The sequence below is a fragment of the Rhopilema esculentum genome, chromosome 13, assembly GCF_057945365.1.
Source record: "Rhopilema esculentum isolate cy_ngs chromosome 13, ASM5794536v1, whole genome shotgun sequence".
Taxonomy (NCBI): Eukaryota; Metazoa; Cnidaria; class Scyphozoa; order Rhizostomeae; family Rhizostomatidae; genus Rhopilema; species Rhopilema esculentum.
In genome coordinates, this window is record NC_142827.1 from 704,254 (window position 1) to 730,439 (window position 26,186).

General features: G+C 36.7%; 2 protein-coding genes across 6 annotated transcripts in view; one reads left to right on the forward strand and one right to left on the reverse strand.

Moving 5' to 3' along the window:
* The window catches only part of LOC148958582 (uncharacterized), a 34,686-nt gene extending 16,183 nt beyond the window's left edge, over nt 1-18,503 (reverse strand). The window contains exons 1-2 of one of the 2 annotated variants that reach the window (XM_089112296.1): nt 13,621-18,503; nt 12,604-12,726 (exon numbers count right to left, since the gene is read on the reverse strand). In XM_089112296.1, coding sequence (XP_088968422.1) covers nt 12,604-12,726; nt 13,621-13,748 — 251 coding nt within the window. In that variant the 5' untranslated portion in view covers nt 13,749-18,503. Of the gene's footprint in view, nt 1-11,263; nt 13,323-13,620 lie in introns of those variants that run through there. The other variant, XR_016144551.1, reaches the window with a different exon arrangement.
* The window catches only part of LOC135691539 (uncharacterized), a 48,149-nt gene extending 24,676 nt beyond the window's left edge, over nt 1-23,473 (forward strand). For all 4 annotated transcript variants that reach the window (XM_065209412.2, XM_089112294.1, XM_065209411.2 and 1 more), the window contains exons 3-5: nt 11,021-11,270; nt 19,876-20,130; nt 20,501-23,473. In XM_065209412.2, the coding sequence (XP_065065484.1) occupies nt 11,162-11,270; nt 19,876-20,130; nt 20,501-20,643 (507 nt within the window). In that variant the 5' untranslated portion in view covers nt 11,021-11,161 and the 3' untranslated portion in view covers nt 20,644-23,473. The remainder of the gene's footprint in view (nt 1-11,020; nt 11,271-19,875; nt 20,131-20,500) is intronic.
* Nucleotides 23,474-26,186: the final 2,713 nt, after the last annotated feature.

Below are 26,186 nucleotides of genomic sequence, written 5' to 3' on the forward strand. Positions count from 1 at the left end.
CTTCTTCCATAAATTGGAGATTCTCAGATGTAGCAAACGCCATCTTGGATATTTGGGATTCAACCAATAAAGAAGGGTCGTCGCTTGTATATCATTAGATTCAACAACGTGACTGTAGAAGAGAGGCTTTGCTCCTGAAAAAGAGGCCTCTATCGGCTTCCCTTTGACGCAAGGATCGCTGCGGTCGCAGATATAGAACATTTTAAATCTCAAACGAGAGGATCCCTGGCAAACTGAACAAGACAGTTTACATGTTGACGCAACGACCGCAGCGATCATTGCGTCAGCGATCCTAAAGTCAAGTGTGTCATAACCCACACGATAACGAAGTTAATACCGAAAAGGAGAATATTCCTATCACAAACCTCGAGGGGGGGGGGGGGGGGGGGGGCAGGTGTTTTAAGAATCAAGTTTAGCGGAAGAAAAATTTTGAAATCAAGCCTTGGCTAAAAATGCATCTCCGAGTCTTAAATTTAACAAAATATTATACCGCTCAGAACAGACAATTCGAAGTTTTTCTCAGAAAAACATTGATTATTGATTTTTGGAAATATTTGGGAGGGGAGGAGTCATGCTAAAGCTCTTTTGGCAGACGTATGGAAAAGAAAGAAAGGGTGACCTTTGGCTCAGAGTGCACATCGATGTGATTAACGGAAAGCTGTTGTATTGGTTGAGAGAATATTAATTCCTGAACGGAAATCTGCATCTTCTTTGTCTCGAGTTTTTTAAGTAGGCCATGTTTACACTCCCAAAATGCAGACAATGCAATGATACAGAACAGAAAGTTATCTGCTGAACTAGAGCAAATGATAGACAAATAATAGAAATATACCTAAGTTAGTTAGTAAATAGAAAAATTATATCAAGCAGTGTATAAACACTTTGTTTTCTTTTTATTTCATATGGAGCCTCAATTCTCTTCTTCAACCCTGTAAATGGCCAAACAACAATACTAATAAAGGCAAAAGTCCAAAAACAAGTAGAAATTGATGGTGCGGGTTACAATAAGTTACAAAATCGACAAATGACAATTGGAGGAAAAAGCGTTATCTCAAAAAACCCAACAAAGTAATGATTTTTTATAGAAAATCAAATCTACTTATGATGAATTCCTAAACAAAGCAACAGTGTGTCTATAATTTTTTCACTGAAAATCTGATTTAATGTACAACCTGCAAATCAATAACTGCAGAAGATCCTTATGTTTGAAATTATGAACATGTTATCCAATCAACGATGCCATGGCAGGGGAAAAAAGCAAATTTCACCAGGATATGTTTGTTGGTATGTAATTATCGTGATTTTAGAACAGGATATCACCTTTTACGATTTACAAATGTTTCAGAAGATTTCTGGTGTGATACGACTTACTGAAAATTAAATTTGATTTAAAAGCAATTATTTCGATAATATTTGATTAGGGAACTTTCAATTAAGACGCAGTTTTTGGTGAAAAAATGACAACAGGATCAGGACATCTAATTAAAGATCAATATGTGCAGCTCAGAAATGGTTGAGTCTAGTTTCTGCTTGGGTGTTCGTATTGTCAGGAAGTATGAGAAAATTACATGAAAAATATCAAATGTATAAACTCTGCTTCAATCACAATTGCAACTATCAGCCAAATCGCTAAAAGATCTTACAAAGAATAGCCTAAATAGCAGATTTTGCTAGTCTCATTGATGTTTGCGTCTAAATTCCTTGACCCACAAATTATTCTCTATTTTGATATGCTACCTCCAAATTTTGTTGCAATCACGCATCAATTGAAAAATCTTTACGCCCAGTTCCCTCTGTATAATCTAACATGGGCCAAAAATTATTGGATTAGGCTAGTCCTAGGTTATTTGTTCCACAAGCGACGTCGGCAGTGCATACATGACCTGCACTTCTTTGTTCTAAAAGTTAATCGCTACGCTCAAGAGAAGTAATGTGCATTCACTGACGCTATGTTTAGGGTATATCCCTAAATAGTTGGGGCACAGAATATGTAATTTATAAATAATTTTGATACACCCAGTAATAAACCCAATTTCTTTAACAGAACCATTCACCATCAACTTTACGTCAGGCCACCATCACTTTCTTCGTCATCATTTTTTCTATCACCCAAATGTAATTGACATTATGATTATTATTTATTGTTAACAAATGTTTTATCCTTAGTGTTATAATTAAAATTATTATTTTTACCCATCCTCATAGCACTTTCACTCCGGCACCATCACATACTCCCTCACATCACTCTAGGCTTCGCGGAGCAGGGTGGTGGTGGGGAGACTTTAGCCCACTTTTTGCAAAAAATACCAAATATTGAGTAATAAACTATCAGCAAAGCCTTTTTTTACAATCTTAGCCCCCCTCCACTTTGTTAGACCCCCAACTTTTCTCAAAGCTCCGCGGTGCCTGCACTCGCTAGCCTTTCCTCCTCTATTTTCATTGCCTGTTTCTTCTCCGCTGCGCTGCACTCACACTGATACCACCGTCGCCTATTTCAAATTCTGTTTTTAAATTGGGTCTTTATCAGCCCGTTTACATTTGCTTCGATGAAACCCCGTATACCGAGGGCGAAGTATTAGCTACTATTAATTAGCTTCTGTTTATTGTTGTTTTTTCTCGGTGCGTTGCGGTATTAGATATTTTCTACATAAATAATTTGGTTTGGTTTATCATGGCGTGAGCTTTACATAATAGATTATCCAAGAGTACTCTTTATTTTACCCCCCTAAATATACACATTTACATTCTTTTATGTATTGAACAGGACGTTTCTCAGTTGCAACTTATAGTTTCACGCATGCTGCGAACACAAGGTAAAAGAACAGAACAACATGCTACCACTGATCATGAAGATCTTTTATTAAATTCACCTTTATTCATATGATATCACTCTACAGTATTGTAAAGCTACAGCGAGCTTCACAAATAGAAATGCGCATAAAAAGGAAACGTCAAAGGTATAAGGTGAACTTACGGTCTTAGAAAACAACAGCAATTCGGCTATTTCGTCTAAACTTATTCTTTGCTTTTAAAACGTCTACATGCGCGGCATGTCTTTTACATTCGGCTACAAAAATTGACTTACTAAACTGGGCGAACGTTCCAAGTATAACATTCTTATTTCTAAACTCATGCCAATTATCTCCAAGATTTCATTATTATAGCATTGGATACAAATTTCATTTCAGTTTATGAACTTTTCTAATTTCTCTCAATATTTTTCTTTCAAAATCTCTTGGTTATGATATTTTTGTTTGCTTTTGACATATAGAATACCGAAATGATGACGTCATAAAGATATTTCTCATAATTTTTCTATTTTGACTTTATAACCCGAACAAGCATTATAGAACACCTCTAACTGTGTAAAATCAGTTGACTATGTTACAAATTGACTGAGAAATGGCAACATAAGCCAAGGCTTATTCCCCATCAAACCTCATAATTTGGCCATGACTCATAACTTTATGAACCAGACCAGACCAAAACTACAATAATCCGTTAGCAACCTCAAGTCTTTCATTGGCAATACCTCGCCCAATTTTGATAATATCCAGCTTATTTTGCATATAGAGAGGTATTTTTTGCCGTTCTTTTAGATAGTGTGATCAAAATTAAGATATTCTAAAAATAGATTTTTGATGACGTCAGAAAACTTGTCTTGAATAACATTTGTGTATCCGTCAATATTGTGTTAAGATTATTCACGTACACATTGGTTTTCGTAATTGAAATACCTGCACTTCCGATTGAAATGATTAATTAAAGATTAATTAACGAAAAATTGATTAACGAAGATCTTGCTGCTGATTTGGCTATCGCTTCTAGTTCGAACATTCTACATGAGAAAATAATAGAACATTTTCCTTTAAATTGTTTCAAGCCACTGTCTCAGATGCGTACAACCAAGGCTGATTATTTACTCCAGGCAGGGACGCCGAACACGTTCTGGGACACATTCTGGAGTTACAAAGGGGGAAGGAGGGGAGGGGGGAGTTGGGGAGTGGGCTCTAGACAGGCTAGCAAACCATTATAAGATTTTCAAAAATATTTGATAGGATCCCCACCTTGTCCTTCAGACAAATTAAAAATTATGGTATTTAAAAAATAGAGGAAAAGCAGAAAATGTATCAGGTTCTATAAGAATTTATTAAGATAGTGAGCATTGAATTATATTTTATGCATATCGAATAAATTTTGATGATATCAACACTGATTCTTACTGAAAGTGACGCTAATTTACCGAATCGATAGACTTCCTTTTTAGGCAATTTCCCTGTACTGAAAGTTTTGTATTTGTAGATTTTTATTTAGAGTGACAAACATGCCTTAGAATAATCTAGGATAGTAATTTTGGGCATGCCTGATCGATATAAAGAAGGCATGTATCAGATATGATTAACGACGCTCTTGGACTTCCGCGCTCATGCATTACAAAGAATTCACAGTGCAAAAATAGAGTAGACTATATTTTCAATACGTACTCAGGAGAAAAAACTAGCACTGAGTGATGTTAAAATTCTGGTCCTTGCAAAGGAGCAAGTTGGCACCCAATATGTCACGGTGACTACAAGAAGTATGAAAATTTGACAATGAATTTGAAGAAAATCTTGAAGGAATTTGAAGGAATTTGAAACAAGAAAGTGAATATTGGCAATTCCAGAGAAATTATCTTACTACCACCACTACCACTAATAGTTATTCATTATGACACTTAATTCCACTACTAGTTATGCGTTGGCAGTGGCATGAATAGGAAATTTTATTGGTTTGAAAGACACCAGGCCACCAGAGGGGACCTGTTTATTTCATTTTAGAGGACAGCCTTCTATTGACTCAAAACACTAAAATACTTTGGCTTTAAATTGTGGAATATTCTGTTTATACCTAGTGCTGGTTCCATCTCACTTTTTTGGTCTAAATTGAAGTCTCACTTCATCGTTTCTTATTCTAATTTATGAGGGTAATCTGCTTTGTCATGCTTTGTCATGCTCTTTTTACTTTTATATATCTTTCTTTTCATTTTATAGGGTGGATAGGGGAGGGGGGGGGGGTTGGACTCAGTCTCGGTTAGTTAACCTATTTTTCAGAGCTCCTCCTTAGCCAGCCAATGATAAAAGAATAAAATTATCTAGTGTTTTAATGTAATGTAGGGTAGTTTAATTATGTATAGTAACTTCATCTTTATTTTATACGTGAAAATTGTATTTGGCATTGATTGATGGAATGGAATTGAATTGAATTTCATAGGAGGGGCAAACATTGAGATTTTCCAATAAATATCTAAAGAACATTTTTTATTTTTTTCATACATTTGAATATAATATAACGACAGTAGAACTGAAATAATACAGGAGTAATAATATAATATTTTTTGTCCCCAAGCCCCTTCTATCTATGACACTGTTCTTGGGGATGTTATTTCTAAAAGCCTATATTCATTTTACAACTTTGATAAGATTCTATCATCAATCAATCATTTCAATTAATGGGGGCTCGCACTTCACCCTAGGTGTATTCTAAGCCTTTGAACATTTCACAAGGTTACTTGCGGTGAAATGAAACAGGCAATAAGGGAGGGGGGCTACAGCTAATGAGGTTCAACGTTCTTATATCGTGATGTACTGTTTGGAACAAACAAAGCACAATACTTGAATTGTCCCCTCGTTGGCTACTTTCATGAATTTGCTGAAATTTTCTTTGGAAAAATAGTTACATAAATTCCATACAAGTTACAATCCACAAATTCTTATAGTACATCTAATGAAGACATATAATCAAAAATTATAAAATTACAGTTTATTGATATAAAGAAGACTAGCACTATCACCATGGTTTTTTTAGCGTGCTCCAAGAAATTTTGTTTCAATTCCAATATCTGTCAAGTGTTTTTCCACCTTCATAACTGTGAAAAATGCATCTTTTCACTCAATAAATCTAAGATCCAGCATTTTTCTCAAGCAAGTACATTTCACCTGCGTTAAACTTTTATCTCTTAAGTCTTGATGAATTTTCTCTCTTAAGTTTCTTTTATCAAAGACATTTGACACCAGTAGCAGCGCCATGGGGGTACAAGGGGGACACTTTCCCCCAGTTCTCGGCAGGATCAATTTTGAATTTTGTCTAACTCCGATGAAAAATTTCGGGGGAGGGGTAATATTTTGGCAACGTACTATTTATAATGTCATCCATTGATTTTGAAACTGCCTTTACATAGCCAATTGTTGCTAAAAGGGTTTGGCCTAAATGTTTCTTTTTTGTCGCCCCCCCCCCCCCCAGAGCGTAGTGGCTGGCGCCGTCATTGTTTGACACAGGAAAAAGTGGCTTACAGCCACTCGACTACGAGCGGTTGACCAATCAAATTGTGCACAGAGAAGAGCACGTGAACAGGATATCACCGAATTCCACCTTTCTGCAAATCGGTGAGATACCTAGAGCAGCGCGCAGTGGTTTCACGTGAGCAGTTTCAAATGCCTTTTTATGTGCGCGTGCTCTGATCAATTTAGCCCAAGTTATTTTTGGATTCGCTGTACTTATGCATGTCAAATGCACGTCAAATGCCTTTAATTTAATCACTTGTTTGGAAGATTTGGTTCATTTCGGCCAGCCGTTTTCGGGGCTAGGCATAAGCAAAGGCGAGCACTGTAATGTAATAGGCGAGCACTTTATACGCCTGTATTCCTCATATCCTGAATCACTACTGACTTACATTCTGAGTTACATTTACTTATCATACACGAATCTGTTTACAATCAATCAACAAGGTAAACAACAACAAGTACTACAAAGCATAGTGACAGCAGTACATTACAAACATGATACAAAGATGATGGCATATACCGTAAACTCTCTTTTTAGCCCACCCAGGGATTTACAAGAGAGGGGGGAGGCTAAATTGAGAGAGGGGGCTTAATAAATATTTTGTAATAAAAAACAATTTTAAGTGGTAAATATTTTTGTTATTTGCGAAGTAAAAAACATCAACTCAGCCTTCTATATCAATAATATTGTCATCGTCAACAATTATTAATTCTAGAGACATTTTGATATGATGTGAATTTGTGAGGTGTGAATTTTGATTTGATGCAAAGAATTGAACGAACGATGCCAAGAAATGAATAAAATGAAAATCTCTGTTGTCAAGTTTACTTATTTCAGCATCAGTGAAAATTGGAGGGGGGCTAATTAAATTTTTCCTTCTAAAAAGGGGGCTAATAAGAGAGGGGGCTTAATTGAGAGAAGGGGGGCTAAAAAGAGAATTTACTGTAGATTGCTTACAGGCTAGAAACATCACATTGCAGATCAAAAACCACAACTAAAACATGCCATTCTGCTATGAGGCAGCATTTACTAGAAAATCCAGAATGTGCAAAAAATTATAGTTGCGACATGTTTCGGATTATTGGAAAAGCCCGATCGTCATTCCATCTAGCAGTTTTGGAATCTATCTACATAAACATAAAAAACCGCTTTTTTGTAGCAAGAAGGAATTTGTTTTCACCGTAGGACTCCATTGGCAACATTCCCAGTAGGCAACAGGCAAGCGGCACTGATTGGTCAACCTCAACAGTCATGTGCTCACGTTTCTGATTGGCCTATTTTGACCACAACTGTGTATATATGTTCCCTAGCGTATAGTTTTCGATATATGTTCTGACGTTTTACACGCCAAAGAGTGTCAGACGAAAAGCTTAAGTATGAGTGGAATGTTTGCTTTTTTCAAGGCCATTTTAAACTTTTGTACCGCGAAAAGATTGTTTAGATCTCTCTTTTTGGTTCCAATTAACTAGTTAGCTTTTATTTGAAAACTGACAAAAAAGGCGATAGGTGTATTGAGACTATTCAAACCACTAGTACAATTGAAGAAAATTTATTTTTAAAAACATCAATTATTTGTCTGGGTATCGGAAAGCACTTAATGTTTCTTCAATCATATTTTGGCCCTTTTACCACAGGCAAAAAAGAGGTCAAGTAGCTTGGGGCAAGTCAATTAGCAATATTCAGATAATGATAACAAGTCTCCGTGTAGTCTTCTGTCATAGAATGATTCCTATCCTAGTTCTATATAGATTTTTGCATGCGAGGAGTTGATAATCAAGGCATCATAATATCGAACGCTTCGAAGCGATTCATAAAGTGATTCTGGATTCTGGGTACCAGATCAGATTGCCGAGTAGGAGATTTTTCAATAAAATCAAATAAAGGCATACTCAGAAGTCGAAGATAGAAGGGACCTCCCCTCTGCCGTTTACTATTATTTGAAAATCTGCTTGCGCTTCAATGAACGCCATGAGAGGCTCAATATTTTTGTCTTTGCGATCTTTGAATAATTAAACTATTGCCTTTGTAAATAACACTTTTGAAGGTCGACCCGTTTTTAAAAATGTTCCCCGTTTACTCACAACTTTGGAGTATCATACCCTATAGTAGCTTGTGATTTTGAAGTATTAATCGCAGTCAAAGTTTGACATATCAAGAAAGAAACAAATTCTTGAAAGATTTCTTACTGGGTAATTTTATACAAATTGCTAAGCCTCAATACTCTTGAATTTTTAAGATTTTAAACAAAAAATTGTTCTTAAATTATTCTTAAGCGACACAAGGTGTAATGGCCTGATTATTTGTTAATGAAGGCCGGATACGTCTATTTCAAAACATACAGCGTGAAACTCGCAATTTTTGCTTTCCATAAGAACTCAAATAAACAAAAACCAAATTCTTAATGAAGCTTGAGCCTTGCATAATTCTTAAATTATTCTCAAATTTCAGCAATTTTGAGCCTAGATATCATCATAGACTTAATTCTTATGAAAAAGTGTGTAACTGCTGTTTTGTATAGACAGTTTTATTGTTGCATTTAGAAATGGGGTTATTTGCCTGAATCAACAACTGGTTGCTACTTGACTCGGTCTAGCTTTCTTGGCCTATTTAATGCACCACACTTTTTTTATCAGAACAATACAATTTTTGCTGACACTTGATGTTCTTGTTTTTTTGGATAATTTCAAGCTCGGGTGTTCTTAATGTTGTTCTCATTTCAAAACAGATTTTTCTATATCTGCAAACTATAAATATTTTCATAGTCCACTGAATAAAAGTATTGCATGACATTTTTAGGAGCACGGATTTGAAAATGGTATATGGTATAACAGAGGCTGAGTGTGATATTTTTCTAAAACACATAGCCTACACCCAGCCCTCCAGTTTACGTTTGAAAAGGAGGAAAATAATTCCGTGCCATTTTTAGATTTTTTTTGTCGAAAAGTACTTACCAGTTGGATTTCTTACTTAACACTGGATTTCTTACCAGTGTCTATCGCAAGCCAACTTTTACCGGTCAGTACATACGCTGGAATTCATTTTTCCCAAAACAACACAAAGTCAACCTTGTCGAAACTTTGGTACATAGGGCACTTATGATGTGCTCGAAATCTAAACTGCACGCTGAACTGGAAAAACTTAAAACGATCTTTCTGGACAACGGCTATCCAGAAGACGTCATTTTATCTTATACTAAGGAAAAGATCGCAAGTTTTCGGCTGTTCAAAAGTTGGTCCGCAAAAGTGTCCAGTTTATTTGAAACTACCATGGATTGGTAGCACCATTTGATGTCAATCCTCGCATTGTTTACAGCACTAGGAGAGCCCTTCCATCCATTCAAAAGGGTTGCGTTCCTACCAACCAAAAAAGTTTCGTCATTTATGAATTTACGTGCCAGTGTGATTCTGGCTACGTAGGACGCACAACCCAAAGATTGGGGGATAGGATAAAACAACATGTTCCTTCCAACTTAAGAAACAAAACTGCCCCTCAAAGAGAACAGCCTCCTCGATCTTGTAGGTCTAGAAATACTGTTAAAACAAGTGATTCTGCCATCGGTCAACATCTTTTAGACAACCCAGATTGCGCAAAACTCTATAATGATGACATGTTTCGGATAATTGGCAGAGCCCGGTCGTCCTTCCATCTAGCAGTTTTGGAGTCGATCTACATACAAACGAGAAAGCCAGTTTTGGAGTTCGTTTTCTCTCTTTCTCTCGTTTTTGCCATTTTCTAATTATGATATCATGAATGATGTTATGAAATGCTCGTGACCTTTCTTATCACGTCAAGAGATTCGCTTCTGTTCTGATGCTGTATTTAGATGTGGGAAGTATATTTCTATCCCTTGTGTCTTAAGTTCTAGGGCAACAGGGCAATCTTGTTCTTGGATTTTACCAAATTTAATTGTTCTCAGTTTTATCACGATTGAATATTTTTCTTAATTTTTTTGCTTCGATTACTAAAGTTTCTTAATTTTTCTGACTGACCGGTATTTGTTTATTATAGCCAGTTTCTTACAAAAAATGAGTGTATTCTAAAAAATATTTCTAAAACCACTTAATCGAAACTTTGCGTAGCATTTTTGGTTGCATATAACAATTAATGTTACACCTGAAGGGAAGTTTACTTTAGGTAATACAATCTTTTTCTGAAATCGCTGTTTTGTTAACATAATATTAAGTCCCCAAGCTTCTTCTAGTTTTTCATTTGAGGCATGTTCCAACGTTCCTCTTACTATGTTCTGACGTTGCTCAAATAATTAACTAAAACTGTGCATAGACACATTGTAACGCAAAGAAAGGTCAACATGGATTGACTTTCGTGTAAATAAAAGTTGGATAAACAAGGTATAGCAATATCTTTTTTCTTTGCAATTCATTTCTTTGATGTTTTCTTTCAAAATCTTTCTTCTTTGCTGAATCAATTGATTAATAGTAAAACTTAGAAACTTCTATGTGACCAACCTTTGCGCTGTTTACGATTGAAAACGCTTGAAATATTAAAGCCTTAAAAAATCCTTTAAATCAGACCGAATTCCGTTATTATAAAAAGAATGAAAAATTTGAATCACAAGTTGTTAGTTGCTTGGTAAAATGAGATGCGTCTTCTTCATAGATTAAACATACAGTCTAGTTCCAAGTCTCTGCAACAATAAATGTGCCCACTGAAATCAATTGGTTGTCTGTTCTCCTATTAGGGAAAGGCTATGCCCAGTCCATTAGATGCAAAGGGGCATTGTCTAAAATAAAGAACTTCTTGGTAATTGGTCGTTCATTGTCTGGAAAAATCAATTAAGAACCAACAAGCCGAGCCTGCGCCCCAAAAGCGACTGGCAAGTATGATGGAAGTTTTAATCATTCTGGTGCTGGGACATTTGGCCCAAATTGAATCTGCGCCTTATGGATCTGCCAAAGCAAATGCAGTCATAGATTTGGCATCACTGACGGGTAAGATTCTTTAATTCTTTTCTAATGAGCTCATTTAGTGTTAACATACAAGGGAGCACAGAAATGAAGGAAGAGCCTTTTTCAAGGGTAAGCTTGGTGGTGTCCACAAAACTAAATGCCAGCAAATCGTACGAAAAGATACTTTTGAATTAGAAAGGCAATTAAATGAAGAGCTCCCTTCGTTTTGGTTTTTGTGCCGAAAAAGCCAAATGGTATATATTTTTCTAGGCATTTCTATCTGGTGCCATTTCACCGTTCTAAATTACTGCCTTCTATTCATGATAACAATTCTCAGTTTTTGCGAAAAAAGATGATTGAAAAAGTTGCAAATTTCAAGCTTTATGGATAGGCCCTGTCTCAGCCACTACCTTCTGTTAATTTCAAGCATTGATTGAAGTAAGAAGACATCAACTGACCTTAAATGTAAGTCTAGAAAAAAGGTTTCTAGAAAAACAATCAAAAAATCGAGGCATGCGTGAATGTAATCTCATTGTAAAAACGAGTTAGCTTGTATTTGATTGACAAAGGAATGATTAGAGAAAGAGGGGGTAGGGAAGGATAAAGTAGTAAACTGGTTTTAGTTAGCCACTTAGCTATCGCTGTCGATTGTGGGCATTGCGCCAAATGAAGCAAATAATACAAAGCAAATACTTGAAAAGCAACGGCTTGACGCGAACATTGGCAATACACTATATTGCGATACACTATCATTTTGTATTTACAATGTTGCAATTTTGAAAGGACCTCAAAAGTCAATTCTACGATTAACGTGGTTGAACATTTAATTTAGATCGAAGCGTGTAGTCCGATGAAGTTGCAGAATTAAATTCTCCTTCAGTGACATAAATTGTCAACGCAGAATCTACCTGTTTCGAAATGCCGATCTAGCACTTTTTTCAATACCTACCAAACCTACTGAACACATAAGTGCTTGAGTTGAGAGTCTATATCTTTAATTTCCTTTCTCGAATACTACTATTTCCGCTCGATCTAATCTCTAGCAGTACCAAAAGGTTGTCCGGCAAATTGTCAATGCCTTAGCAGGCGTCAATTTTGCACTAATAGCCCCAAAGCAGGGGTGCAGTGCTTTGAAAAAAACATGGGGGCTCTCATGAACAAACGCTGCAAAAATTAAAAAAGAAGTTTGCAACTTTATGTTATGCCATTAACAGGGAGCACAGCCCTTTAGAACCCCCCTATCCCTATACTTCTACTCCTGCACCTAAGACTTTAGCCACCCGAGTTTCATTAACCACAGATGCTTTGGTAATAAGAATCAGGAGCGACTTGGAATTTTTCTTGAAAATAGTTAGAAAAATCGTCTACAGCTTACTGTGAGTACAACTTGATAGGCAGCGAAAGAGCACCAAAATACGCAGGGAACACGGTGATAATATCCTGCTGCACCTTTATTGTCTTCATATGTAAATCCAACTTCATTAGCTTGATACGATTTCTAGAAAATACGTTGCGCTCTCATTTTTTACTTTGTAGTCCTTACGCTGTTTCAATGCCTCAATCTGACTGATCGAGACAAAATATATAGGTAATTAAAAGGGGGAATTGTTACGTTGTAAAAAACTTATCCTAGGTGCATTTCAAATCAAAAGCACTATTCTTTAAAATCTTACAAAATTGTAAAAAAATTCATAAATTCTAAGCAAATCCTAGAAAGAATGAATAAAAGGCAACTAGGTTAATTAAGTGGTTTTCTTTGACTCGTAAGTATGAATACATGGAGCGTGAAGAGATTCAATCTAGCAATTGAAGTTGAATATAGACAAAAATGACGAAGTATAGACAAATGAAAATCATGTCAAACGACAGTACCAGACGCATTCTAGGAAATGTTTGTTAAGGAGGCTTGTGCCTCCCCCTCACTACACTTCTGATAAATATTTTTCACGCTGGGGAAACATACTTCAATACATTGTCCCAAGCCAAACCTTGCATTGTTGAAAGAACCCAGTACTGCACCATGTTACATCGTGCGATTGAAACTTGTCTGTTTGGTACTCAGATTAAATTAAAGGGTACTTTACTATAGAAGCACTGTTAAAGTAAAAAAGAACCGAAACTTCAGTTAGATCAAACAGGAGAGGCCATACATATCCAGGCGCCTGTTCACTATCCCTGTCCTCGTATTTCAAAAATAACCAACATAAACAGGAAAATTTGGAGTGCTTTGCTATGTTAAATTCAATAATTGCTTTTCTGTTATTCTTCTTCTTTGTAAAATGTAATTTCAATTTGAATTGTTGAGTGGAACTTTGAGACCGGGAAAACGAAGCTGTTCGCGTTTTTATACGATTACGGGCATGGCAAATTCAGTGTGTAACAAACTAAATACCTGTTGAGGTGGAAAAAAAAACAAACAGCATCAGCATCCAGCTGGGTTCTCGTCTTCTTGTTCGCTGTTTTTGCAATCCCAACTTTCTTATGCTCCATGTCGTAGGTAACATTTTGATTCATAGCCATCTGTACCTAAAAGGTTAGTCGCGTCGAGTGCTTTCAAGCATAGTGCATTCTCTTTTCAACTTCTTTTAATAGTCTATTCAAACTGAAACTAGTGTTTTGAATTTGATAAGATAGTTGTCGGCAACTAGGGAAGGCGGGGCTAGCTATAAAATTCCTACAACTACACAGCAGGGGATCTTTTAACAGGGACAAATTGTGAAACAGCAAATTTTATTGAACTTGTACCCTGTACAAATATGTATAAAATATATGTATATATACATATAAAAATGTAAACTACTGAGGAATTTCCCCACCAGACCCTCAAATTTCTCCACTAGTTGGTCCATGATTCCCCACTTGCAAGTGCCCTTTTGGTGAAACTGTTTTAAAAGCCGTTACTACTTCTTACGTCGTTGTCGTTTTATGTACGTGTCAATTTTGTTACTTCTTTCGTCTCATCGTAAATGTAAATGTCTGACTCTGTTTGATTTTCTTGCACTACACAAAAGCGAGGCAACGAAATTCGCGGAAAATTCTACGACGAATGCTTTGACAGTTTTGCTTGCGTCATTTCCTGTAATTATGCAAAGATCTGAATACCTTTTATTTCCTTGCGTTTGTTATATGCAACTTTTCGCTGCACCAATGCTTTCTTCCATGCAAATAAACTCAGAAAATAATACAAAACTCATAAGAATATGAGGTGCAAATGGGCAAGCCATGTAGCAAAATGGCCACAAACAAGTCGACAGAAAAGATACCAATCTGAATTAAGACTATGCGAAAAACTTAAAAAGAGACGATAGGATGATCTGCAGAACATCGCGTATATCACTAGGATGGGAGCATGAAAAAACTATAAACAGTCAAATATTCAATGCAGAGATGTCTCAAAAAGCACAAAATGTGATATTTTCTCCAAAGCGCCAATGAAACGCTATTTTTGTTTCTTTACTTTTGTGTTATGCTTCCTAAGAATTTAAGATTACACCATTGGGAGTAAGGAATGATGTGCAAGACCTTGCAGCATTACATTATATGCATACTCGTCCCTTTGATTCTGTTTTTGCCGTCAGTTGCGTCACGTTAAGAAAAATGCCCTTTATGTCACTTCGCCACCAGTGAAAATTTCTTAAAAGATCCCCTGCTACACAGTTTGATATGCTGAATAAGTTGGGATCAGGACCTAGTCTGAGAAATGCAGTAGAACCTGTTTTTAGATTAGTTTGTATCGTTCCCAGGCCTCCAAACCGTGTATAACTGCTTTGAAAATAAAATGAATAGATTAAATGTGGTAGTAGCTCACAAAATGACATGCGAAAATGATTAAATTCAAACCCATTTTCAAAATGCCTCAAAATTCTATTTTTTTTAGAATGGGTTCTAGTCTCCAGACCTCTAGCAGGCATATCTGTTCAAGGTCGCTAAAAATGAAATGAATAACATAAACTTGGCATAGATGCTAATCATAACATACTTAAAGGATTATGTTTGGCACTCATGTTCAAATACCCTAAAATGATATTTCAGAACTTGTAATCCCTTATATATGTCAAGTCTTCAAGCGTTTGTCTTGCCATCCATTAGTGCTAGCCGACAAAGACCTAGCCCTCAGGAGCGGATCGAGGCTCACTGGTGTCCTAAGCACTGACCGATCTTGGTGTTCCCTCCATTTTTCAATGACCAAAGGCTAGAGGGGAAGATGATATTTTTTTAAAAGAAGAAAGGATATGAGAATCTGGAGTGCAAGAAGATAACTATGAAGCGTTGCCAAGTTGACAAGTTTTTACCCTGGTTGCCAGAGCCTCAAGAGAGTCAAAGGATGAAGAACGGGGAAAGGAATTGCGAAGGAGGACGGAAGAGGAACGGGGAGAGCCGAGGCTCTGGATCCTTCGTTCGTTTTAGATGTGTATGGGCGAGCCGAATGTACGCGCTCTAAAAAGGAATCTAAGTATTTGAGATGTACGTTCAGCATAAGAAGAAATGTGAGATTTCCAAGAAAGGTTATTACACAGAAAGACCAAGTTTCGAAAGGAAGTAAAAATATCCAGGCCAGTAACATTCTTGGAAACAGAAGAAATGTCAGTGTTACATTTATGTGAAATGGTTGAACCTAACAGCGTTGTCTTTTCCCATTTCTCAATAAATTTCAAACCAGTGGCGGACCCACGGGAGTGGGGCTAATGGGGGGACTAACCCCCACATTTTCAAAAAGTTGGTCCTTGAGATTCTTGCAAACCTGATGAAAAATGTCGGGGGGGGGGGGGGTATGTACGTTATCTAGATTGTCACCTTTCAATTTATAATGTTTCAAACAGCGGAAAAGGGCATGGTCCAAAAGGGCGTGGTCCATGAAACACCTTTTGTCCCCCCTTGTTGCCCCCCATCCCGCCACTTATCCCAGGCTGGAACCGCCACTGTGTGAAACCATTAGCGAGAACAGAGACTGGAGACTTTTCTTCGAAGGGTCTTATTAATAACAGAGTCGTTATGTTGTGAATCAAAAGAAGATGAAGTTATCCGATAAATGTCATCATTCAATTCAACTTAACTCTGGTCAAAAAGAAAATAAACCGTGCATAGAATGTGTCCGCACCTCCTTGTGAAGTTTGATAAGATTTAAAATTTTTATTATCCCTAACCCTAACCCTCATCTTAACCCTAACCTTAACCACTTCCACTTTCTTTACTTCTTTTACCGCTCACTATACCAGACAGGATATCATATCATATGCCTTTATTTCTTGCAACATGGTCAAATAATAAAAATTTCCCTTTGTTTATCTTGTTAATTAGGGCTGCTTTACCGATTTTTGCAGGACCTAATCATTCGATTTCCTCGCTCTCCAACGATTCAAATCTCAAACGATTCAAATCGTTTTTTAACAGCTTTCTTGAGAACCCAACATTCACAGCCGTATGTTGCCACAGAGAAAATCAGAGTGTGTAGTATTCGAATTTTCGTTTGGAGTGTGGTGGACCGGTCTTTCCAGATGTTGCCGAGGCTGATGACTTCATTTCTTGCGATTGCTAATCTTCTTCTAATTTCTTTGCTGTCATTACAGTCATTTGTGAAATTTTCACCGAGGTAGATAAAATCTCCAACTGTTTCAATTATTTCAACGTTTACAGTAAGGCCTCTCATATCTGGATCACCAGCCATTATCGATTAGGACCACATTGATTAGGACCTAAAAGGTGGCCTAATGAGCCCAACCTAGCCATGGTATTTAGAAGAATGTTACTGCTCAGTTTCCACATCGTCTTTCACCGGGGCTTTAGGGACAGGCAGGCCTATCATTTATTCAATTAATATTGGATAATATCTAGAGTTTTAGAAAACCAAGCTAATATTCTTAGTGAATGGGTCAACCTCTTTGATTCATGGTCAGGTCACATGACGTGTTCTTGGCATCCCTTTTTCTGTTGGGTTCTGTTGGGCTCAGACCCCTTTAGCTTTCTAATGTGAACTAACAATGCCAGGATTTACTTTTGGTGTGAGGTTTGAAGATTGGGCAGAGATGTTAAAGGTTGTGCTTTACCTCTGCGTGCCTCAAGAAAACAAAGTTCTAAATTTGATGTTAATATACATGCACCCGTTGTAGCTGCTTTAATTTAGAGCAACTGAATTCGTTAGGCTTTACCACTTAGTTGATTCTACGAAGGCAACTGACGTTTCCAGTTCTTACAGATTTCAAGCAAGAATGGAAATAACCAAACGGACGCTCGAACCGACTGGCATCGCTTAATTTGTTTTGATGCACGAGTTGAAATCTGGTGTTCAGCAACGGATTCTTATTTAGTGAATCACCGTTATAAAACAGGAGCAGAGATGAATAGGAAGTTTCCAACGGCAACAATCCAATAAATGTTTGTTGATATTAACCAAAATATTCCCAACTTCCAACGTTGAATGCAAAAGAGACTGCCAAAAATTGTCAATTGAAAGAACGGTTTTTCCAATATGCTTTGAGATACCAAGTGAGAGGTTTCATTATATTTTTCCGTATCGATGTTGCATAAATGTTTAGGGTTTTAACATACTTTATCGTGCTAAATTTATCAATCTGTTGTAAGCATATTTCTTCTGCACCGCTTGGTGTGAATTTTGATGCATACGAAAAATCAAATCCTCGACTAGTTTGCATTCAACGTCTAAGCCAGTGAATCATAATTATTTTGTCACTCTAAAAGGACATGATGAAGCTGAGTTAAATATAATCACGCAATAACCTGTAGATAACAAACAAAAACAATCTTTGGATCTTCCTGTCTCCTTTGCCAAATACAGCGAAGAAGAAAATAGGCAAGCATTTTGAGAAGTAACAAAACACAAAAATATAAACCAAACAAAAATATGAACTAATCTGAGTTTATCTTGTAGCCCTGCATTAAAGCTCTAACTATTTCTTAATTGTCCTACCATAGTCGGCTATATAAAGCTCTTCATTTTTTATTGTAAAGTCTATGCGTTTCTTACATCTTACTGAATTCACGTCTAGCTTTCTAGATTTTTTATCTTGATTGAGAACAGTTCAACAATTTATTGTTTTGCATTTCTGTGTATTGCAATACTGCAGTTGAAAGAGAAACTCGAAAAAAAACCTGTTTACATTCTTCGTTTAAATACATTCTTTTTATAAGAATGCTGTTTATAGGAATATTGTTTCTAGGGATAAAATATAAGAATTTTGCCCGGCCTCAGCTCTCAATTTTGTGTCTCATTGTTAGGTAGCTGGCGATGTTTTTAACAGAGAATTGCGTGACTGACATACCTCGCTTTTCCCACATACCTCGCTTTTCTGACAAGCACTGTTTCTACTTGTGTTTCCCTAAAACCTTATCAGACTTATAGAATAATTTAAAAACATATTAAGGTTTAAATCGACATTTTTTAAGTATCGACTGGACGAAGTTTTAAGTATCCCTATAAAATACTTGATAAAATACTATGATCGAAATGAGAAAGAGAGAAATTGGTTTAAGAATAAAATCAAAAATTTGAAAGCAAGATTTTCCCAAAAGAAAAATCTGTTTCCCAAAAGTCTGTTTTATTATCTAAATTGAGGAAATTCCAAAAATACCTCATTTAAAGGTAAAGCTAGGTCAGTGCATTTGTTCCTCAGCCTTCTTCCATGTTTATGAGGCAATGGGATGAATTTGCGTTCAAGTAGCTGGATGCTAAATAGTTTAGGGATTTTGGAATCATTGCACAGGTCTCTTTATGGACTTAACTTTCAACGGAAGGCCAGCCGAGTCTTTGTTTCAACGTAGATGCTGTGGTGCACCAAACTGCGGCTTGTTCCTTCAGATTAATCTCCTAGAAAGAATACCAATAATATACCAACAGTGAATTGGCTATAGATTTGGTTTATCGTGTTTAAGATGAATCATAAGTTATAAGAGAACTGTATTAAAAAAAGAGGACAAAATTAGAGTGAAATTGGCTCTTGATAGATAAAGAACCCTAAATGTAGGGCAAAAATGCTTTGAAGTACATAGGACTGATTCTCTTACGCCCTGGTGCCTTCCATTTTATCTTCGGTAATATACTAAGGGTGAATCCTTCTGCGTTGACATTTTATAATGTGGGGTAGTATGTATTGAGCCAAATATCACATTGACGTTTGTTATATTTGCGCATTGCTGACAAACATAAAATCTACTTGAATTGTCAAAGGGCACAGATACTGCTTGCAATATTTTTGAACACTTGAGCAACTAATGTTATCTTAACTCCTCCACTGTTTATTCCTCCACCACAAGTCCTATTTTGTGTACAAAAACAATACTTATCTATTGATTATACAAGTTTATATCTATTGTCATCATAGTAAATAGTAAAAGTGCAAAAGATGACCTTAAAGTGCTAGTGGGCTGCTAGTCCCCTTCCCCCCCTCCTTCCACCACCTCCATTTGCTTTAAGGCCTTTCTTGCCTATAAATCTGGTCTCTATAAATCAGGTTTATCTTAATTCATAATCTTCGTTAGTGGAAATAAAACTTCGGTTCAAAGAAAAGACATAAAGAAAGGATATAAATTGTTTGTCGATAACTCAATAACAAAATTCTTGATCCTTTTGAGAAAAACACGCACGGCTTCAATGGCCAACTAAATCATAATATCACAATTTTTCAACCAACAGAATGCGAGAAGAACATGCAGCTGAAATGCATAAGTGTCTTTGGCACTGCGTCACTGCTCCGTGGTTCAGGTGGTTCACCTTGCCATGTCACAAAGCTAGTTGACTGTATGAGCAAGGAGAAAGTCAAAAAGGAGTGCGTCGTTGATGACAGGGGCACAGTGTATTATATAGATGCATTTCTACGGAATGTCGACAAGACCAAGTGTATGGATGACTTTGATTTTGCAGAGGTGCAGCATTTGTTTCAAACATCAAGTGAGTAACAGCTAAACTTTGCTGTCTTGCCGATAAGTTTCTTTAATACATTAACGTGTGTTTGTCCTTTATTGTGATAGGGCAAGGCGGAAATTTAGCTCTTGATTAATGCGTTAAGCGCGTCAATATTTTCTAGTTTTATCTTCAACCGGCCTTTTTCTTCCTTTTTTCAATACAAAGACATACAATTGTCCGAGAAACAAGATCAAGCGACATTTTATCAAAAATATGGTGAGAATTTGCTTCCATGATCCAAATTTTTCTTGCAATGGAAAAAGGCTTGGTGAATTTCCTATCTCAATCTAAAACTTGTTATATCTAAAGGTCCTATAACTTATATCTGTAATAACCTTGTCTATTTCAACTAAAGGCATTAAGAACATACATGAGTACAGCAACGCCCATCGAACATTCTCATCTGGAGAGCACATCTCATCTGTAGATCATCAAGATGACAACGAGGTTGGAGATGATGAAGACTACAACAGTGACTCTGGAAGTGGCTCGGCCTAATGCAGAAGACATCGCAGAGTCATCGCCTGTTTGGGAATCTCTTTAGCTTTCTGACCACGCTCGAGACCCCGCTCTTATCTTCTCTGAATTCTTTACAGCTTTGCTGCCTGGCTATATCCTTAGCTAGCCTAGCCCTTTCATTTGCTGAGTGATGTCAAAGATAGAAAGCGGACTTGATTCAGTTGTCTTTCTCGTGAAACAATCTTCCCTGCGAGAAATTACAAAAAACTCACAAGTTATGTATTCTGCAACATTAATGTTTTTGCTTAGAAGTAGACTTGTTGAAATCGTGATAAGGGCTATTTTAAAAGAAAGTTCATATTTCCTTTAATCTGAATTCTGCGCTGTTCGATTTAAATATATTTAATCGTGTTGTAAAAATATAGAAGGCTTAAGTTTATTTGCTTCCCAAAATTTTCATATGATATTGCACTGATAACACTTTTTCTCGTATTCGCTACTTGGTAAAACCATGACAGCATCCCCAACACTGCCTCGTAGCCTCAAAGTAAATTGACAGCAAAGAACATTTTGTAGAAATCAGACCCATGGCTATGCAAGCAAAAATCTATTCTAAGACCCCGTTTGCACGATACCAGATTCACTGCTTATCGGTTTCACTGCCTATCCGATTCGTTTCATACCAGATCAACATTCTGTTTACATGATGGGGACCCCAAGAGAGTCATTCCAACTTTCTATATACGGGGCGGTCCTTCGGCAATTATCAAAATTCACCCAAAAGTATCGAAAACAAATTTTCCAGACCCAAAAGTATCAGCCAAAAAGTGTTGATCAGACCCAAAAATATCAAAATGCAAAATCTTGTTGTTGAGTACATAGGAGACCACTAGTCATAGTAATGTAGACTGTTTCCCATTCTAATTAGTTTAGACACGTGTGTTCTTTTATTCGTATTTTACAATTTTTTCTGTTAGTTTGACCAAGAAGTAGGGCATGAAAAGAATTCCTTCTCCCTGCGACCGGAGGAAAATCATGCATAAATTTTCTGCAAGAATGGGAAGATAAAGGAAAAAAGAGTGAGGTTCCATCAATCGTAATGATGTGTCACCAGTTTTTTGTAGAAGAAAGGAAACGCTATGTTTATAAAGATTTAAGCAATTTTACTACCACTACAAACTACAAAATCAGTTTCTGTTTTGTTGTCTGAAATTTTATTTTTTATTCATGAACACCTGAATGGATCTGGAATATGGGTTTAACTATGATGTTTACCTCATATCTGGTGAGAGTATTCTTAAGCCAGATGAAAGACTAAGTTTATATCAGACAAGAATTTTCAAACATATTCTGAAGGGTTCTTAGGTAGGAAAATAAATTGAGCCTGTACAAGGAACGATAAATTGCTTTTGTCTTCATGTTTTTTCCTTAATGAACATGAGAGAAACAAAGGTTCATGCCAAAGGGCATTTTGTAAAAATTTTCCTGCAGTACTTTAAGCATGAAAAAATTTCCTGTGACTGCCCGGTCGCATGGTCGGGTGGGTTTTCATGCCCTGCCCATAAGTATCAAAAAGTTTATTGTTAAATCAGGTACCCCAACAAGATCGCAAAAAATATTCTTACCAATAATTATCAGATGGACCCCCCCGTACATAAAGGTTTCAAGTGACCCCCCCCTGGGACAAGGAACCAATCCACTTCTGCGGAGTGAAATCACTCCGCTTCGAAAGTGGTATGAAGCCACCCAATATGTATCGGATTGGGCAGAGTACTCGCGTAAACGCTCGAATCCTGTATCAACTTGCTCCGCAACCTCAGTAACAAATTCTGTGGCCTCAACCCCATGTTTGGCGCGCTTTTTCAACAATTTGTGGTTTCATCAAAGAAGAAAACAAAATGGTCTCACTACAATGATAGGACTTGCACGCATTTTATATATCACTACCCACATTATTGATCTGATTTCAAGGTATTGTTTATCTTTAAGAAGATTGTGGCTTTGGAGAACACTTTCTTTGACTAAAACAAACTTTTCAAGCCAGAACCTTTTGTTTTACTTTTTTTCCCGCCCCTAACATTTTTCACTTTTTCAGCGCATTGCCGTGAAAGGAGGTTTTTGGACTCGCCTCAAATAGCAACGCAGAGGCTTTGCAACATAATACAGCACCCTGCAGTGCAGAGTAACCTCTGTCGTGTAAACTTGTGCCCTATCTGGTGTGAAACAAATCCAATACGGTGCAGCGAATCCGATATCAATCGAATCCGGTATTGCGCAAACGCAGCATAAATGATTAACTCAACAACAAAAATTGTGATTGAACTGATAAGTATCTGTTCGCTTCGAAAATATCCCGGTACTCATTGCTAACAATGGACCTTTGCGAGCGTGACGACGATCTAAACAATGGCTGTAAACTTCTACGGATTAACCAAAATTGATTTCAGACTGTCTGAAAATGCATGATGGGATGCTTGCGTAGCGCAATGGCTCATTGTTAGCATTGAGTCTTTAAAGATTGGGAGATTCGATAGCTGTCGTTACCAATAGCTACTGCAATGCATTATATACTGACTGCATTTGATGTGCTCAGACAGTAATGTAACCCAGTCTCAAATGTATTGTAAAAAATCATATACTATTGCTTCTAATTGACGTAGTAAAGTGAATGTGTATATAAAACATCTGTAACAGTACTGGCGTGCTTACTTTCCTGGTCCGTTGCTTCTTCTAAAGACACAAAACCATACTAATCAGGCATACGAATGAAATCCGGGAATAACATAGCTTCACATTCTGTCATCATCCAGCGATGTCTTGTTTTGAGCGATGGACAAAAATTCAGAAAAAAGATGGAATTTATTTTGCGTTAATTCCTTCGCGGGGCCCCTTATTAATTCTAAAACTAAATCCCTATCTCAGGAAAAACAATTTGGGCTTTCGGTGCATCAGCCCTTGTATTGCCTGAGCAATGACGTAATTTATGGTCGGTGTTTGATTTCAGGGAAAAAACTATCTCAGTTTTTAACCCGCCAATCAGACTGATACACCTGTCACGCAGTGAATACTGTGTGAGAACTAGCTGGAAGAGAGGGAGAAGGAAGTGTAATAGGGACAGGTAGAGAAAAAACTAAAGAGAGGGGTGGGACTGGGAGGGGGAAACAACGCATACAACGTGGCGTGAGCCACGTGCTGTGTAATGGCCTGCAACTACATATGCTAGGGCACTGCCTTGCAATGGCACCATGATATAATTTGCGTAATAATAGGTTGCTAACTGTAATTGACAGCCTTGAAAGGATGAACGTGCATACTGACATGCCCATTGAGAGAGGATGTGTGCCTTCCCCGCGGGTATTAACTCGAATTAACTAATTAATTCCCATAAAAGACAAAAGAATCAAATGGAGATGACAGAGATAGAAAACCTACTATTTAGTGTTAAAGTGACAAATATGAAATAGATCTGTAATTTGTGAAGTTTTTGTGGAAATGTCACAAGTAGGTGAAAAACAGAGGGATCGGGAAGAAGGAAACGGAGAAACACAGACGAACTCTTCTATGGAATAACGCCAGTAGCAAAAGGACAAAAGATTTCAAAAGATTTTCAACAAAAAGGACGAAAGACTTTTCTTGAGCAATATCTTTAAAAGGCTTGAATAAATTAACAAAATTAAGCCAAAAATTAAGTGCTGTCTGGCAATGTCAGCCTTATTCAATTAGCCCTTATTTTAAAAGATTGGATTCAAATTTTTTATAAAGAGAATTCAAATACCTGTGATAAAGCTATTCCCAAATGAATTCGGGCAGTCTAGACTTGTTTTGCTAGAAACTCTAAAGAAAAGGGCAGATATTAATTTTCTCAGACAATCTGAATATCAGCCTAACCGAAAATGTTTTTACCGAATCTGACTAAAAAGACTAAGTAGATCCCAAATCCGAGTTATACCTTTTGAATTTTTTACCGGAAGTTCCAGATTTTAATGACGTCATCAAGCAATAAAAACTGACATATTTAATATTTTAACACCTTTGTTGTGGCATTTAAAGCAAAAAAATACATATATACAATCAGCATTCAACGACGACACGAATGATATGTAACTTATTTATATTTGCGCGCCTCAGCAATTTTAGCGATGACGTCATTATCTTACTGGGCTGTCGCTAAAGGGTAGTATCTAAAGCCTGAAACTCATTTTCAAGAATTTTTGCAAAATTAATCCTCAAAATCATAAACTGCACGGAATAATTTGTTTCATCAACTTGCGTATGCACTAGTTATTTGAAGTGATGACGTCATCATGTTCTTTCTAATTCTACTGTAGAATTCTTACGAAGATTTGGATTGTTCCTGATTGCAAAACTTACATATAAGTTAAGATAAAATCTACAGTAGAAAACTATAGTTCCCCAGTAAAGACATGATTTCAGTCAAGTCTAGCATTAAAAAAATTAACTATAAAAGGATTTTTATATTTTAAGGGTGACCTGTCCGAGTCTTCATTGCCACTCCCTGATCCACTTTCTGCATACTCTCCGAAAAATATAAGGTCAAGTTTAGGGCTTGAAAATAGAATATCTTCTTTGCTTTCCATTTTTGAGTCGGTATTTGCATCATTTTATTCATTTCATTTTCAATTATTTAAACATGATAACCCATTCAGCAATGCTGGTTTACAAGGAACCATGCATCTAAACTATAAGAAAAACTAACATAAATATAATAAAGTAAATAGTTTCGATAGATCTAAACATGGTAGAAAACGCTATCCAACTCTTTCTAACCCACCCTACTGTCGCAATTTTTGATCCTCTTTTACATCTGGTACTTTGTCATCTGGTTAACTGTAAACGAAACGGGAGAGGAAACGAGTTTTCAAAATCCTCTGTCCAGCCGTTTGCTTCTAATAAAATTTGAGGGACTGTTTTTTCGTCAAACCTAAGCCAAAAGTAACATTGATAATGCACTCAGAGTTTGGCTTACTTCATAGAATCTGGGTCAGGTGGCAACGCGAATGAGGATTTGGTCTTCATAGATTTATAAAACCTAACCGATTCGACAGGGCTCTATCCAGTCTTGCCTGTATACATGTTTGTTTGAACAAATCGCATTACATCATTCGTCTTATTTTCAGTCAATTCAGGGTTTTTCGCAATAATTCTAACATGGTAAGAGAATCCCGTTGTTTCATTGCCATTTTTTGAACTTAAACTTCTCCAAGTCCAATAAAATGGTGTTGTGTCACAATGATAAAAAGAGGCATATCTTACTTTCTAGATCTACAAACGTCTCTCGCTGAATCTTCATAAACCGTTCTCCTGAAGGCCTTATCTATGTGGGATAAATGTATTGTGGAATACCATTTGAAGCAATTGGACCAGTGTACTAAAAAACCTCTTTTGGTTTAATCTAATGCTAGTTTACTACTTGTTTAATTGAGAACCTTCCTTTTCCTTTTGTAGTATTTTGATATAGCAGACCTTTTGATGAACTTATTTTTAGCCCATTAGGATAGATCTGATTGACATTTTTTATGTCATAACTGCTCGGACAAACGTTATCGATTGATATATATTCA